The following is an 18,007-nucleotide window of genomic DNA, read 5'->3' on the forward strand; positions in this document are numbered from 1 at the left end:
TACACACATACATACATACACAGCCATAAGCGCTGAGCTCTGGAACCATACAGGGTGCTGCTCAGTGAGTGACACCCAGAGGTGACTGGAGTCAGAGGACGCACTGTCCCTTTAATTGGTAACGCCCTCTCCAGCTTGTTATGACGTCACATGGGTTCCGCCCACCGCGCTCCATGTGAGTACAGATAGCGCGGACGTCCGCGTCCCAAGACTCACTCTAAAGGTAAGCCCCGCCTCTACAGCACACCGTCCTCTTCCCTGGGCTCCGCCCACGTTGCTTCCCGCGGTCGCTGATTGGTTGCAGCACAGCACAGTACCCTTCTGGCAGTTGGTGGGCGGATCTGCCCTGCGCCCTGCTGTCACGTGCTGCACGTCCTCGCGGAGAGCCCCGCCCCCTCATCATGGCTGCGGCTCCTGTGTAGAGCGTGTGCCGGGAGAGGAGGGAGCGCTGATCCCCAGCTGCGGCCTCAGGTGAGCTCTGGTGCTGCTGCCTGATCTATCCCACCCCCCAACGGTGCTGTGTGATGTACGCTGTGTACCCCCTCCCTCAGTGCTATGTACCCCTCCTGCTATATAGTGCCCCCCCTCTAATAGTATGCTGCCTAATGTACACCCTCCTGCTATATAGTGCCCCCCCTCTAATAGTATGCTGCCTAATGTACACCCTCCTGCTATATAGTGCCCCCCCTCTAATAGTATGCTGCCTAATGTACACCCTCCTGCTATATAGTGCCCCCTCTGTTAGTGTGCTGCCTAATGTATCCCCTCCTGCCGTATAGTGCCCCCTCTAATAATGTGCTGCCATATAGTACCCTCTCTAATAGTGTGCTGCCTAATGTAACCCCTCCTGCCGTATAGTGCCCCCCTCTAATACTGTGCTGCCTAATGTATCCCCTCCTGCTATATAGTGCCCCCCCTCTAATAGTATGCTGCCTAATGTACACCCTCCTGCTATATAGTGCCCCCCCTCTAATAGTATGCTGCCTAATGTATCCCCTCCTGCTATATAGTGCCCCCCCTCTAATAGTATGCTGCCTAATGTACACCCTCCTGCTATATAGTGCCCCCCCTCTGTTAGTGTGCTGCCTAATGTATCCCCTCCTGCCGTATAGTGCCCCCTCTAATAATGTGCTGCCATATAGTACCCTCTCTAATAGTGTGCTGCCTAATGTAACCCCTCCTGCCGTATAGTGCCCCCCTCTAATACTGTGCTGCCTAATGTATCCCCTCCTGCTGTATAGTGCCCCCCTCTAATAGTGTGCTGCCTAATGTACCCCCTCCTGCTATATAGTGCCCCCTCTGTTAGTGTGCTGCCTAATGTACCCCCTCCTGCTATATAGTGCCCCCTCTGTTAGTGTGCTGCCTAATGTATCCCCTCCTGCTATATAGTGCCCCCTCTATTAGTGTGCTGCATCTTTTGGGGGTGTCAGGCTGATTTCCCCAAAAATGACAGCACTTTTCGCCGATTTCATTTTCGACAGGTCCCGTTTTAGCTGAAATTAAATTGAATACGGGGAATAGCAGGGGACGAGCACAATACATTATTGCTGGCAAAATCTTCGATGACGGCGAAAAGTCCAGCATCTGACTTTTCGCCTCAAATTGAATATGGCCGTAAGTCCCCCCACCTATAGTGCTGCCTGATGCACACTGTATCCCCCTCTAATAGTGCCCCCCACCAATCCCAGTGCTGACTGATGCCCACTGTATGTACTAATAGTGCCCCCCACCAATTCCAGTGCTGACTGATGCCCACTGTATGTACTAATAGTGTACATCTGTCCCCACTGTAAGGTTGTTCTGCTCTTTCCATCTTTGTCTTTTATAGCTGAAATTGGCCACTTCTATATTGCTAATTATTACAGATAATCCTGGTCTCTGCATGGGCGTCCATTAGACATTGCAGGGTGTGTGTCTGATAATCGTAATATACCATCTGTCCCTCTTACACGTCCTCATCCAGTCACTGACATCTCTCTCAGCCTGGTGCCTTACTGTGCTGGGAGCAGCTACACCCTGTATATCTCTATTTTCATTAGTTTTATGTCTATGGCGCCACAAAGTGTCCGCATTGCTGTACATGGAATATACTGATTAACAGGGTAACTTAAGGCCCCCATACATCAGCAATTTTGCTTTTAGTAACAGACAATTAACGCTTATATTGTTCCTGAGCACAGTTAAAGGCCCCCATACATCAGAGATTGATTGCAGCAATCGTGCAATTTGAAATCGATTGTGTATACAAATCTTTCCCTTTTTCAATCGATTGCAGAATTGCCACAATTGATTGAAAAAGGGAAAGATTTTTATACACAATCGATTGCAAATTGCACGATTGCTGCAATCAATTGCTGATGTATGGGGGCCTTTAGACATGTAAGTAATATACCAATACACCACCCTGCAGTAAAATGAGACTGTACAGTAAGTGAAGTGCGTCTGGCTGTACCTTGTAGTGCAGCGGTGAGATCTGAGTGCACTTTTCAAACTGGTGAGGTCCAGAGAAGGGGGATTGGGCAGGAGGCGCCTCGGAGGCTGGCATGAGAGGGGGCGAGGTGGATTGGGAAGAGGTTAGAGATGTGTAGATAGGGAAGAGGTTAGAGATGTGTAGATAGGGAGGAGCGTTTAAGGGTGTTATATGTGAGGAGCTGGACTCTAAATGGGGGAGGGCAGGGGGATAGGGATCCAGAGAAGCTGATTGTAGAGATTGGTTGCTATGGGCAACTTCACTTCTTAAAAACTCTCACTTTAGCAAATATACCCCCTGATGTTATTGGGGGAGACAGCAGGGTGGGAGATCTTATCGATAGAGTGGGAGCCCTGGGGATGTGGGGGGTTAATCACAAGTTCAGTTTTGGTCTTGTTTAGTGGAAGAAAGAGCTGGGACATCCAGGATGAGATGGCCGAGGGGTGGTAAGAGAACCGTGAGAGGGTGGAGGGAGCGGGGACAGCGGAGGAGAGGTAAATTTGGGTGACTCGGTGTAGAGGTGATATTGGAGACAAAAGGAGCTGATGAGGTTTCAAAGGGACAAGAGGAGGGGTCCAAGGGCGGAACCACCAGCAGGTAGAGGAAGGAGGTAGTGACAGAAGAGGAACAGTTAGTGAGGTACTGGGTGAGCCATGAGGGGACAGATTGTGGAGGCTAATGGAATGGGAGGGGTGAAGGAGGAGCAGGTGATTGTCGTGTTATAGGGGTGATAAGTGACCATCCATGTCTCTGATTTAATAGTTTGCTTATTAAGGGTGGAGAAGAGGCAGCGGTCACCGGCAGAGTAAAGCGGGAGGCTGGGAGTATCTGAGGGGATGAGAGATATAGGGAGGATCAGGGAGCCAGTGCAGGGGTTGGCACAGGGTGGGGGCAGCATAGGTGTCGCCATGAGGGAGGAAAAAGAGGCGGGCAGCAGATAAACTGTAGGAGTCCGGAGCGGACGTACGGCAGCCCGGGAAGAACTAATTTACAGGAGCCGTGGCAAGCTATGAGGGCTTGGGTGAGCGTGGCAAGCTATGAGGGCTTGGGTGAGCGTGGCAAGCTATGAGGGCTTGGGTGAGCGTGGCAAGCTATGAGGGCTTGGGTGAGCGTGGCAAGCTATGAGGGCTTGGGTGAGCGTGGCAAGCTATGAGGGCTTGGGTGAGCGTGGCAAGCTATGAGGGCTTGGGTGAGCGTGGCAAGCTATGAGGGCTTGGGTGAGTGTGGCAAGCTTGGGTGAGCGTGGCAAGCTTATGAGGGCTTGGGTGAGCGTGGCAAGCTTATGAGGGCTTGGGTGAGCGTGGCAAGCTATGAGGGCTTGGGTGAGCGTGGCAAGCTATGAGGGCTTGGGTGAGCGTGGCAAGCTATGAGGGCTTGGGTGAGCGTGGCAAGCTATGAGGGCTTGGGTGAGCGTGGCAAGCTATGAGGGCTCTAGAGATGTTGAGTTTGAGAAAGTATCAGGCTATCCCAGAGGGGATGGCCAACTTGTAAAGATGTGGCCTTTATTTACGAAGCTGCTGCTATCTGGCGGGTTGCAGGTGGACATTGAAAACTGCACCCCCGCAATCACGCCGGGCTTTACACTGACTGCGGTGCCGTTATAAATTTTCCCCTACAATATGCTGGGAATCACTTCGTAAATAAAGCCCCATGTGTTTCAGTGACTCCACAACACCTCTGATGATACAAATAAGACACTTTCAATTTCTAGGTAATAATCATTGATTATTATCAGCCCCCGCTATTAGGATCTGTCCGCCCTAGTCACCAGCGCCTTGAACGGACCTCCGCTGAGGTGTCTGCCCCCCCGTGTGCTGGCTGATGAATCCAGTGTATCCGCCCCAGTCACCAGCGCCATGAACGTGCCTCCGCTGAGGTGTCTGCCCCCCGTGTGCTGACTGATGAATCCAGTGTATCCGCCCCAGTCACCAGCGTCATGAACGGACCTCCGCTGAGGTGTCTGCCCCTGAATCCAGTGTATCCGCCCCAGTCACCAGCGCCATGAACGTGCCTCCGCTGAGGTGTCCGCCCCCCCGTGTGCTGGCTGATGAATCCAGTGTATCCGCCCCAGTCACCAGCGCCATGAACGGACCTCCGCTGAGGTGTCTGCCCCTGAATCCAGTGTATCCGCCCCAACACCAGCGCCATGAGGTGTCTGCCCCCGTGTGCTGGCTGATGAATCCAGTGTATCCGCCCCAGTCACCAGCGCCATCAACGTGCCTCCGCTGAGGTGTCTGCCCCCCGTGTGCTGGCTGATGAATCCAGTGTATCCGCCCCAGTCACCAGCGCCATGAACGGACCTCCGCTGAGGTGTCTGCCCCTGAATCCAGTGTATCCGCCCGTCACCAGCGGCATGAACGGACCTCCGGTGAGGTGTCTGCGCTTTCACAACAGGAATTTAAATCGACAATTTTTTTTAAAGGTTGGTTTTGCCACTTAAATCCCGCTGCAAGATCACCCCAAAAAATAACCGATAAACATTCCGGGCGTCTTGCTATGTTGTGCGATTTCCTGACACATGAGAATAGAACATTGTGTTTTTGCTGGGATTGTCCTGGCGGGATCCTGCCGGTTGTTTTGTGACATTGTTATATAACATTATACTTGCAGAGTGTTAATATTTGGCGTAACAACATATTTTGTGCAGCTATTGCCGGTGTGCAGACCAAAGGTTCCCAAACACCGTCCTCAAGGCTCCCCAACAGGCCAGGTTTTAGAGATATCCATGGTTGAGCAGAGGTGGTTAAATCAAATTGACTGAGGTGCTAAATAAGTCACCTGTGCTCAACCATGGATATCTCTAATGGGCCCCATACATCAGAGGTGGATTGCCGCGATGCCGCAACCCGGCATTGCTGGATCGCAGAAATCCAACAAGTTGGATTTTGACGATCACGATCAAAAAACGATCGCAATCGTCACATCAGGGATATTTTAACATGTCAAATGTCCGCGATCCGGCTATGGATCGCAGAACATCGATGGTGGGCGATCGGAGAATATCCGATGGTCTGATCGCGGCGATCCGTCCCAGATGTATGGGCACCTTAAGACCTGAACTGTTGGGGAGCCTTGAGGACCGCGTTTGGGAACCTCTGGTGTAGACGGTAAAACGCCCTGTAATATATAATGAATATTTCTGACCCTAAGCACATAACCCTCGTTATATGGGGCCTCTGTTTGTATAACCAATCCCACTGCTGCGTGTTCTGCAGACAGAAGCTAAACTATGTCCAGCTTGATTTAAAACGTTTAACGCTTGGCCAGTCCGCGCCCCCACTGCCATATACCGTACTGGGAACTGCCCCCGGCCTAGCAGTAATCTCCCATATCAGCGTTCCAGCTCCTCATCTCCCCCCGGCCGGGCGCAGAGGGGTTAATGTGCGGAAGCAGCAAGAATGTCGCCCATTTCCCAGCCAAGGCGTCTAATACAGTAATATCTTATTACATTACTCAGCAGATCTCATCGGCCCCATGCGTCCAGCCCGCTGCACTTTACACACACATCCCGGAGAGTTTAATGCAGCTCGTAGGATATGATAAAATATATTGATTCCGGCCATTTACGGACACTTTGCGGGCAGCCGCCTGCGAGTATTGTCCTGCCGTAAATTGTAAATCGTACGGGAATAAATAGATGTCGATCGCTCTGGGAATGAAGCAATTTCTAGTTAAATGGAAGTAATGACAGTAATTTTATTTTTTTTACATCATGAAACGCAACATTAACTGCGCTAACTTGAGTTTTTTGGCGATGTTGCAGAAGTGGTCGCACGACCCTTACGTTAGGTTACTGCGGATAAGCGGCTGAGGGTGGAGGTGGAGACAGGTTCACACCGGTGTCATTGAAGGAACATGGGAACCGCGGATATTAATGACATCTGCAATACGCGTTTCTGGGTACGGTTGGTTACAGAGATGAATCTGTAGCGGGGAGATGGGGCGCGGGGGGGGAGCCTGCACTAGGAGCTGATTCAGACCCGCTCGCTAGGATGCGATCGCTCGTAGCTGGCCGATATTTGCTTTCTGGGCATGCGTATACATCACAATGCATGTGTGCAAACCAGTGCGACAGATCGGGGAGCGCTCGCTCAGCATAGACATCCCAGTGTAATGAGTGACAGGAGAGGCCGTTTGTGGGTGGTAACGGGCAGGCCGCTAGTAACGGGGGAGCGGAGGTGCGAACGCAGGCGTGTCAGTGTTTCAACGCCGTTTCGTAGGTGCGCATAATTAACAGCCAGCGTCCTAGTACAGGTCACCTGGTTGTATTTCACACTGAAATGATCGCAGTGCTTGCAGCCAGGTATAGGCAACGTCAAGCGCTGCGAGCACAACTGATGGTGCTCGATGTACCGATGTTTTCCTGCACTTCCAGGAGATGACGTGCGCAAGTGGGTGTCTTATGAATGGCTGGTGGGCATCTGCATACACAAAGAGATCGCTCGCCAAGACATAGTGGGCGTGCTAATGCCTTGTCGTACGATCTCCTGCCTTACTGGGTGTGCGCTGGATTTGCATACGCTGGGAGCGAGCGATCGCATCTAACGAGCGGCCCTGAATCAGGCCCTTAGTGCGATTGCACCAGAGGCAGAACGCGCAGTTACATCACTGTATCTTTCATGCCTGGTTCGTGCGATTTCACTGTCTTTGTGCAGAAGGTGAAGTGTTTCCGCCCGCACAGAGCCGCCTCACCTGCAGCCAAGGTGTTGGTCCTGTCTGTGTCATGTGCTCTCTATAAATATTCCAGGCTGTAATTACTCCCCGGCCTGAGCTGCAGCGCTGAATGAAGGTCGCGTCCTTGGTGGGGGTTGGACGGGGGACGTCTCGTCTCAGAGAGATCTCCCAATGACAGGGGTGTGTCCGGGCCCGGCTGCTGCCATCGGCCCCTTCCTTGTGCTTAGGGCGGCCGGGAATATTCCCAGGTGTCTCTGTATATGGAGAGGGAATTGTGGGTGTGAGGACTGGCTGGTGCTGGCTACAATATCGGGTCACACATTCATTAAAGTAACATCAATAGAGCATGAATTTATTGCACTAACTGTATTACGTGTAATAGTCCTGGTCCCCTCTTACTGGAACGTGTTATACCACTTTGTACTGATGATCCGATCGCAGGCGTCCAGTGTTTGGTAGCGCACGTCACGTAATGCGGGAGGGGATCTGGGTGCAGAAATAGTAGCTGTGATTGCTCACTTACACCTCAGCTGTATGTGTCATGTGACGTCCATGTGTGTAATGCAGACGTGTGTCATGTGACGTCCCTGTGTGTAATGCAGACGTGTGTCATGTGACGTCCCTGTGTGTAATGCAGACGTGTCATGTGACGTCCCTGTGTGTAATGCAGAGTCCCCGTGTGTAATGCAGACGCGTGTCATGTGACATCCATGTGTGTAGTGCAGACGCGTGTCATGTGACATCCATGTGTGTAATGCAGACGTGTGTCATGTGACGTCCCCGTGTGTAATGCAGACGTGTGTCATGTGACGTCCCCGTGTGTAATGCAGACGTGTGTCATGTGACGTCCCCGTGTGTAATGCAGACGTGTGTCATGTGACGTCCATGTGTGTAATGCAGACGTGTGTCATGTGATGTCCATGTGTGTAATGCAGACGTGTGTCATGTGACGTCCCTGTGTGTAATGCAGACGTGTGTCATGTGACGTCCCTGTGTGTAATGCAGAGTCCCCGTGTGTAATGCAGACGCGTGTCATGTGACATCCATGTGTGTAGTGCAGACGTGTGTCATGTGACGTCCCCGTGTGTAATGCAGACGTGTGTCATGTGACGTCCATGTGTGTAGTGCAGACGCGTGTCATGTGACGTCCATCTGTGTAGTGCAGACGCGTGTCATGTGACATCCATGTGTGGCAGCTGGGGCAAGGAGGTGGTAAGGGTAGATGGCAGCTGGGGCAAGGAGGTGGTAAGGGTAGATGGCAGCTGGGGCAAGGAGGTGGTAAGGGTAGATGGCAGCTGGGGCAAGGAGGTGGTAAGGGTAGATGGCAGCTGGGGCAAGGAGGTGGTAAGGGTAGATGGCAGCTGGGGCAAGGAGGTGGTAAGGGTAGATGGCAGCTGGGGCAAGGAGGTGGTAAGGGACAGGCAGTACTGGGGATAAGGAGGAGGTCAGAGTAGTACATCAGTAATTGATCCTCCCAGGATATACCGAGCCCGGTGAGTACTTTCTCTATAAGGCAGACACAGGGAACACGCACTGCTGCTCCCCCCCGCGCACTGCTGCTCCCCCCCGCGCACTGCTGCTCCCCCCCGCGCACTGCTGCTCCCCCCCGCTGCTCCCCCCCGCACACTGCTGCTCCCCCCCGCACACTGCTGCTCCCCCCCGCACACTGCTGCTCTTCCTCCCCCCCGCGCACTGCTGCTCCCCCCCGCACACTGGTGCTCTTCCCCCCCCCCCCCCCCCCGCTGCTCCCCCCGCACACTGCTGCTCCCCCTGCACACTGCTACACACAACGGTGACACAATGATCTCAGTAGTAGAGTCGTCGTCCCCCCACACACACAGGGTCACAGCCTGCGATATCTGATATGTCTGGTCATGCTGGGACGTGGTGGTTTCATGTGATGGAAACTAATTCTCTCCCATGTTTCCTCTCCAGGACCTCTGCTTTCCCCTGGAGGCTCATGGCGTCAGCATCCACAGTGCCTCTCGGGTTCCACTATGAGACAAAGTATGTCGTGCTCAGCTTCTTGGGGTACCTACCACAGGAGAGTACCGGGGGGGAGCTCTCCACATCGGGGCCAGGTGAGCTGCTCTCATTGTAAATATCCAGGCACATGTAGAAAACCTGCAGAGTTACAGCACCATCGTGTCAGTCAGTGTCTGTTTGGTATGCTGACACTTATAGTTCCATTTCAACTTGGTGGACGACACCTATTCACCCGGCGGCGATCGTAAACTGCAGCTTTTCCCACCCGTGGGCCACAGGTGGGGACGGCAGAGGGCAGGCTGCTTTAGTTGGGAGCCGCTATAAGGGCAGGACGCATTTTGCCACTTCAAAATCAGGCAGGGTGTAGCGCCTCAGTAAAATAGCCCAGCAGGAACACTACCAACTGAAGAGGTGCGAGGTGTACAAATACATTTATTATTATTATTATTATTATTATTATTGTGCATGCAGGGTGATTACTGGCATTTTCTGCATGTAGCCCACAGATGCTGCGGTTATATACACCCCGATCACATCTAACGCGCTCTGCCCGTGTTACATCCGACAACCAGCAGCACAGCACGGTGTGCCCAGGTGTGTTATATTGCATTACGCTGTATTGGCTTTATCTGTAGTCACTGGTTATATCTGAGGTTATATACACCACATATAACTCTCTCTGCCTGTGTTACATCCCCCACCAGCAGTACAGCACGGTGTGCCCAGGTGTGTATTATATAGCATTACGCTGTATTGGCGTTATCTGTAGTCACTGTGGTTATATCTGAGGTTGGATACATCACATATAACTCTTTCTGCCCGTGTTACATCCCCCCCACCAGCAGTACAGCACGGTGTACCCAGGTGTGTATTATATTGTATTACGCTGTATTGGCTTTATCTGTAGTCACTGTGGTTATATCTGAGGTTATATACATCACATATAACTCTCTCTGCCCGTGTTACATCCCCCCCACCAGCAGTGCAGCGCGGTGTGCCCAGGTGTGTATTATATTGTATTACGCTGTATTGGCTTTATCTGTAGTCACTGTGGTTATATCTGAGGTTGGATACATCACATATAACTCTCTCTGCCCGTGTTACATCCCCCCCCACCAGCAGTACAGCACGGTGTGCCCAGGTGTGTGTTATATTGTATTACGCTGTATTGGCGTTATCTGTAGTCACTGTGGTGGTCCCAGCCGGTGTAAGAGACATAATGACGGCCTCCTGCAGCCCACCCCAGACACACAAAGCTCGGCTGTTGGGTATCCTGTGCTATCGGCGTCTCTGCCGCCGGCTGGCAGTATATTTCCCCTCCTCTCCCGGCCTGTGACTAATGAGTCCCTTTGTGCCGAGCGCGGCAGCGGCTTCTGCTCTTCTTGTGTTTTCCGCTTGGCTTCTGATTCCGTCTGACAGGCTGTCGGGTGAAATCAGGATCTCGCGGGTAACTGGTGATCTTCCTACCAGGCCCTGGCTGTGTGTGGCCGAGCTGCCGGCACGGCGTCCTCTCTCCTGTTCTCACAGATCAGCAACTCTGAGGCATCCGAACAGCTGGAAACATCTGACTCTCGTTACCTGCAGCAATGAACTGTATTATATTATCTGTTCTAATGCTGGGTACGCGTTTAGATGGCGGATCGGTCAGTTGACCAATCTGCCATCAGAGCTGCCGATTGGTAAGCAAACGCTGTTGCCAATCAGCCACTCAAAATGTTCGGGCTGACATCGCAGTTGGACGGGCATTTAAATTTGCCCGCCCAACTTGAGATGTCAGTGTCGGCAAGTTTATGGCCGGTCGGCGAGTCGACCATACAGGTATGCAGATGCACCAATATATCGGCTGTGCTGGAGGGGCCGACCTGAGTCATATCGTCTGTACACACCAACCGATGCTCTCGCGATACAACGCTCATCGATCGAACGAGCAATATATCGCCAAGTGTGTGTCCAGCATTCGTGAAGAACCTCGGGAGGAGGGCATTCGCTGGGCAGTCGGTGGGTGGGCGGTTGTCCTGCCATAGTGGTTACGCCTGTTTATAGCCGCCGCGTGGTTGGTTTCCATCGGGAATCATTTCGTTTTTGCCCATTTGGTTTTCATATTTTTTGTTTATGGAATAGAGAGGACGACTTTTTGCAGAATATTGAAATAAGTTTATTTTTTAATGACATTATACAGGGAGAGAATTATATAATAAATATATATATATATATATATATATATATATGTCCTTCATGCCACATTAGTTTCGCACAATTACTGCAGCCTCAAACCTGTACCCCCAAATGTACTCCATGACTTCTCCTAATCATAGACAGACCTGGTTCATTACTGTATTGTTATATACATTGGGCATTGGAGGGTTGTAACCAGATTAATAAAATAAACACAATAATAATTAAGGGGGGGAAATGAGTGTAAGCTGAGAAAACGATTATTCTAACATTATTCAGGTGTCCAGGGAGCGGAGGTGGGAACAGCGAGGGGACATGGTCTGTATTCGCTATCTCTGTACATTCAGCCCTGTCGGCATATTAGAAGGTACATGATTGAGTCTGTGCACATCCAATCGGGTTTGCTTCCAATAATCGTCGCTCGCGGATGTACGCATGTTCGTAATCGTGGTATCCCCAAGATTACGGTTTCTATAACCAGGGTTGCATAAAATTGGATTTAAAAAAATAAAATAATTCAAAACGGATTTATTTGATTTAAATAGGATTTTTTTATTACATTTTTTTTTTTTTTTTAAATCAACGTCAAAAAATTTAACGTTTACTTTAAAAAAAAAATATATATATATAAAGAAAAAATCCTATTTAAATCCCCCCCAAAAATTAATTTAAATCAAATAAATCCGTTTTTGATTTTTTTTTAAAAAATCCAATTTTATGCAACCCTGTCTATAACGGATATTATTTGGGCCTATCGGCCAATTTCGTGGAAGGACTCTTGGAATAGTGGATGCGGTGTTTTCTGGTTACTGTCCTGGCTGAGCTATTGGTCCCCTTTCAGGCACCCCGGGGCCCCTGGACCCACCAGCGCTGGCCAGAGAAACATCGGAGAAGATTAAGGGCGCGATTGACGAGCACCTGAAGCGGCTGGAGGAGGAGATCTCGGCAGGTCAGTGTTCCCGGGGAGCGATCAGAGCTGCTCTGGGGCTGTCATAGGTCCTCCGTCACGCTATGGAAACCGGGGAAAAAATGGCCGCTCCCTGTGCAATGTGGGATTTTCAACCGTTACTCTGTGGTTTTAAGTTATTTAGCTACTTTAATTCGGTGTAAAGATACCGAATCGCCCTCATAGTGTAAGATATGGTACGTTCTCTGACAGGGAAGACTTTTTCCTTTGCACCCAGGGTGGGGGAATGGAGTCTGGATGAACATATCGTTTCCTGCTTTATGAAGTAACCAATCATGTTGCTGTCTGGTTTTGTCACTGACTAAAGCAGGAATCTTATTGGCTGGTTTATGTTTTCCCATTGTCTGATTTCTACGTTTCTCACAAATGTTCTGATTTTACCTCTGATTATGACGCTCGGCCCTGTTTGTGTACACCTGTTCCTTCAGCCTTCCCTAGCACCGGCTTTGACACGCACACCTCCCCAGTCTTCAGCCCAGTCAGCCCCGAGACCTCCATTGAGGAGTGCCTGGCACCGCTGGTGGAGAGGATGCGTCTGGAGATGCAGGAGCCCCTGAGCAAAGCCTTGCAGAGCCTCCTGAGCGGGTGAGTCGCCAGTCCTGTGACTATACTATTCTGCAGTCCCCAGCTCTGAGGCAAATGGCGCCTCCCGTGTTTACCTCACGCGTTTGTCGTCTCAGTTTGTTTCCTGTACAAAGTTAGCGATCTAAGTAAAACTACGTTTGCACTAAGGATTCCATTGTTATTAGGGAATTAGAATTTATTTATATATCTTTTCGTAGTAGATCGTTTGCTGTATCTCAAAAGGGAGTTTCCGTAATAGGACATGCTATGTGACGCGAGAGTATCCGTGATTGAGATCATTGATCACGTGTGTTCATCCCTCGCAGGACTGTGACGTATGACGTGTTCAAGAAGGAATCGGATGAGGCTGTTGTACACACTAGTGGCTGGAGTAAGGTATGTTACATGGATGTAAGCTGTGTACATGTGTCTGGCACGGGCCTGCAGGATTCCTGCGCCCTCCGGCGTAGGAGGAGCTGGAAGCTCGTAGGAGACACACAGCCGCCTGTGCCCCAGGCGTAGATCACTGTACGGTTCATTTACCCCCGTGCACAGACATAATGGCTGAATAAATATTTCACAGATAACTTAAACAGACATTCCAGCGTGTGATGACTGGTTCTCACGAGATTGTAAGCTCTTCTCCCCACAGCGAGGCTTTAGCATTCTTTATAGGCAGATCTGTCCTCTGTAATATAGTAGGTGTGCTGTGGTTATGAATGTTATATCCTGCGGTGACTTTGTGTTACTGCTATGTGGTGATTTGTGTGTTATTCTTGTGCTGGTTGTATACATGTTGTGTGGAAATATCTGTAATACTTCATTGCAATTTTAAAGTTTTGATGCACACAGTAAACATTTCTGAGTATATAACATTGGGGCGATGATCGCCCTGATCTGACCCGGTACACACGAGATTTGTTTGTGTCTACGACTGACCCCCTGTGTCTGTGTGTGTGTGTACGACTGGACCCCCTGTGTCTGTGTGTGTGTGTACGACTGGACCCCCTGTGTCTGTGTGTGTGTGTACGACTGGACCCCCTGTGTCTGCTGTGTGTGTGTGTACGACTGGACCCCCTGTGTCTGTGTGTGTGTACGACTGGACCCCCTGTGTCTGTGTGTGTGTACGACTGGACCCCCTGTGTCTGTGTGTGTGTACGACTGGACCCCCTGTGTCTGTACGACTGGACCCCCTGTGTCTGTACGACTGGACCCCCTGTGTCTGTACGACTGGACCCCCTGTGTCTGTACGACTGGACCCCCTGTGTCTGTACGACTGGACCCCCTGTGTCTGTACGACTGGACCCCCTGTGTCTGTGTGTGTGTACGACTGGACCCCCTGTGTCTGTACGACTGGACCCCCTGTGTCTGTACGACTGGACCCCCTGTGTCTGTACGACTGGACCCCCTGTGTCTGTGTGTGTGTGTACGACTGGACCCCCTGTGTCTGTGTGTGTGTACGACTGGACCCCCTGTGTCTGTGTGTGTGTACGACTGGACCCCCTGTGTCTGTGTGTGTGTACGACTGGACCCCCTGTGTGTGTGTACGACTGGACCCCCTGTGTGTGTGTACGACTGGACCCCCTGTGTGTGTGTACGACTGGACCCCCTGTGTCTGTGTGTACGACTGGACCCCCTGTGTCTGTGTGTGTGTACGACTGGACCCCCTGTGTCTGTGTGTGTGTACGACTGGACCCCCTGTGTCTGTGTGTGTGTACGACTGGACCCCCTGTGTCTGTGTGTGTGTACGACTGGACCCCCTGTGTCTGTGTGTGTGTACGACTGGACCCCCTGTGTCTGTGTGTGTGTACGACTGGACCCCCTGTGTCTGTGTGTGTGTATAGGACTGGACCCCCTGTGTCTGTGTGTGTGTGTATAGGACTGGACCCCCTGTGTCTGTGTGTGTGTGTATAGGACTGGACCCCCTGTGTCTGTGTGTGTGTGTATAGGACTGGACCCCCTGTGTCTGTGTGTGTGTGTATAGGACTGACCCCCTGTGTCTGTGTGTGTGTGTATAGGACTGACCCCCTGTGTCTGTGTGTGTGTGTATAGGACTGACCCCCTGTGTCTGTGTGTGTGTGTATAGGACTGACCCCCTGTGTCTGTGTGTGTGTGTATAGGACTGACCCCCTGTGTCTGTGTGTGTGTGTATAGGACTGACCCCCTGTGTCTGTGTGTGTGTGTGTGTAGGACTGACCCCCTGTGTCTGTGTGTGTGTGTGTAGGACTGACCCCCTGTGTGTGTGTGTGTAGGACTGACCCCCTGTGTCTGTGTGTGTAGGACTGACCCCCTGTGTCTGTGTGTGTAGGACTGACCCCCTGTGTCTGTGTGTGTGTGTGTAGGACTGACCCCCTGTGTCTGTGTGTGTGTGTGTAGGACTGACCCCCTGTGTCTGTGTGTGTGTAGGACTGACCCCCTGTGTCTGTGTGTGTGTATAGGACTGACCCCCTGTGTCTGTGTGTGTGTGTGTGTGTGTGTGTGTATAGGAATGACCCCCTGTGTCTGTAGGACTGACCCCCTGTGTCTGTGTGTGTGTAGGACTGACCCCCTGTGTGTGTGTGTGTGTGTGTAGGACTGACCCCCCCTGTGTCTGTGTGTGTGTAGGACTGACCCCCCCTGTGTCTGTGTAGGACTGACCCCCCCCTGTGTCTGTGTGTGTGTGTAGGACTGACCCCCCCCTGTCTGTGTGTGTGTGTGTGTGTGTAGGACTGGACCCCCTGTGTCTGTGTGTGTGTGTGTGTAGGACTGACCCTCTGTGTGTGTGTAGGACTGACCCCCTGTGTCTGTCTGCCTGTGTGTGTGTGTGTAGGACTGACCCCCTGTGTCTGTGTGTGTGTAGGACTGACCCCCTGTGTCTGTGTGTGTGTAGGACTGGACCCCCTGTGTCTGTGTGTGTGTACGACTGGACCCCCTGTGTCTGTGTGTGTGTGTACGACTGGACCCCCTGTGTCTGTGTGTGTGTGTGTACGACTGGACCCCCTGTGTCTGTGTGTGTGTGTACGACTGGACCCCCTGTGTGTGTACGACTGGACCCCCTGTGTGTGTACGACTGGACCCCCTGTGTCTGTGTGTGTGTACGACTGGACCCCCTGTGTCTGTGTGTGTGTACGACTGGACCCCCTGTGTCTGTGTGTGTGTACGACTGGACCCCCTGTGTCTGTGTGTGTGTACGACTGGACCCCCTGTGTCTGTGTGTGTGTACGACTGGACCCCCTGTGTCTGTGTGTGTGTACGACTGGACCCCCTGTGTCTGTGTACGACTGGACCCCCTGTGTCTGTGTACGACTGGACCCCCTGTGTCTGTGTACGACTGGACCCCCTGTGTGTGTGTACGACTGGACCCCCTGTGTGTGTGTACGACTGGACCCCCTGTGTGTGTGTACGACTGGACCCCCTGTGTGTGTGTACGACTGGACCCCCTGTGTGTGTGTACGACTGGACCCCCTGTGTGTGTGTACGACTGGACCCCCTGTGTCTGTGTGTACGACTGGACCCCCTGTGTCTGTGTGTACGACTGGACCCCCTGTGTCTGTGTGTACGACTGGACCCCCTGTGTCTGTGTGTACGACTGGACCCCCTGTGTCTGTGTGTACGACTGGACCCCCTGTGTCTGTGTGTGTGTACGACTGGACCCCCTGTGTCTGTGTGTGTGTACGACTGGACCCCCTGTGTCTGTGTGTGTGTACGACTGGACCCCCTGTGTCTGTGTGTGTGTACGACTGGACCCCCTGTGTCTGTGTGTGTGTACGACTGGACCCCCTGTGTCTGTGTGTGTGTACGACTGGACCCCCTGTGTCTGTGTGTGTGTACGACTGGACCCCCTGTGTCTGTGTGTGTGTACGACTGGACCCCCTGTGTCTGTGTGTGTGTACGACTGGACCCCCTGTGTCTGTGTGTGTGTGTACGACTGGACCCCCTGTGTCTGTGTGTGTGTGTGTGTACGACTGGACCCCCTGTGTCTGTGTGTGTGTGTGTGTACGACTGGACCCCCTGTGTCTGTGTGTGTGTGTGTGTACGACTGGACCCCCTGTGTCTGTGTGTGTGTGTGTGTACGACTGGACCCCCTGTGTCTGTGTGTGTGTGTGTGTACGACTGGACCCCCTGTGTCTGTGTGTGTGTGTGTGTGTACGACTGGACCCCCTGTGTCTGTGTGTGTGTGTGTGTACGACTGGACCCCCTGTGTCTGTGTGTGTGTGTGTGTACGACTGGACCCCCTGTGTCTGTGTGTGTGTGTGTGTACGACTGGACCCCCTGTGTCTGTGTGTGTGTGTGTGTACGACTGGACCCCCTGTGTCTGTGTGTGTGTGTGTGTACGACTGGACCCCCTGTGTCTGTGTGTGTGTGTGTGTACGACTGGACCCCCTGTGTCTGTGTGTGTGTGTGTGTACGACTGGACCCCCTGTGTCTGTGTGTGTGTGTGTGTGTGTACGACTGGACCCCCTGTGTCTGTGTGTGTGTGTGTGTACGACTGGACCCCCTGTGTCTGTGTGTGTGTGTGTGTGTACGACTGGACCCCCTGTGTCTGTGTGTGTGTGTGTGTACGACTGGACCCCCTGTGTCTGTGTGTGTGTGTACGACTGGACCCCCTGTGTCTGTGTGTGTGTGTACGACTGGACCCCCTGTGTCTGTGTGTGTGTGTGTGTACGACTGGACCCCCTGTGTCTGTGTGTGTGTGTGTGTACGACTGGACCCCCTGTGTCTGTGTGTGTGTGTGTAGGACTGACCCCCTGTGTCTGTGTGTGTGTGTGTAGGACTGACCCCCTGTGTCTGTGTGTGTGTGTGTAGGACTGACCCCCTGTGTCTGTGTGTGTGTGTGTGTGTGTGTACAACTGGACCCCCTGTGTGTGTGTGTAGGACTGACCCCCTGTGTGTGTCTGTGTGTGTGTGTGTGTGTGTAGGACTGACCCCCTGTGTCTGTGTGTGTGTAGGACTGACCCCCTGTGTCTGTGTGTGTGTAGGACTGACCCCCTGTGTCTGTGTATAGGACTGACCCCCTGTGTCTGTGTGTGTGTATAGGACTGACCCCCTGTGTGTGTGTGTGTGTGTATAGGACTGACCCCCTGTGTCTGTAGGACTGACCCCCTGTGTCTGTGTGTGTAGGACTGACCCCCTGTGTGTGTGTGTGTGTGTGTGTGTAGGACTGACCCCCCCTGTGTCTGTGTGTGTGTAGG

The 18,007-nt window shown here is 52.2% G+C and overlaps 1 protein-coding gene across 2 annotated transcripts in view; it reads left to right on the forward strand.

Annotated features, from left to right (window-relative positions):
• Positions 1 to 335: 335 nt before the first annotated feature.
• BCL2L13 (BCL2 like 13) overlaps positions 336 to 18,007 on the forward strand; it is a 32,789-nt gene continuing 15,117 nt past the window's right edge. The window contains exons 1-5 of one of the 2 annotated variants that reach the window (XM_088470549.1): positions 336 to 471; positions 9,080 to 9,225; positions 12,147 to 12,254; positions 12,701 to 12,857; positions 13,163 to 13,232. In XM_088470549.1, coding sequence (XP_088326675.1) covers positions 9,105 to 9,225; positions 12,147 to 12,254; positions 12,701 to 12,857; positions 13,163 to 13,232 — 456 coding nt within the window. In that variant the 5' untranslated portion in view covers positions 336 to 471; positions 9,080 to 9,104. Of the gene's footprint in view, positions 472 to 9,079; positions 9,226 to 9,621; positions 9,725 to 12,146; positions 12,255 to 12,700; positions 12,858 to 13,162; positions 13,233 to 18,007 lie in introns of those variants that run through there. The other variant, XM_088470548.1, reaches the window with a different exon arrangement.

Source organism: Taudactylus pleione, unplaced genomic scaffold, assembly GCF_031769625.1.
Source record: "Taudactylus pleione unplaced genomic scaffold, aTauple2 ptg000101l, whole genome shotgun sequence".
Taxonomy (NCBI): domain Eukaryota; kingdom Metazoa; phylum Chordata; class Amphibia; order Anura; family Myobatrachidae; genus Taudactylus; species Taudactylus pleione.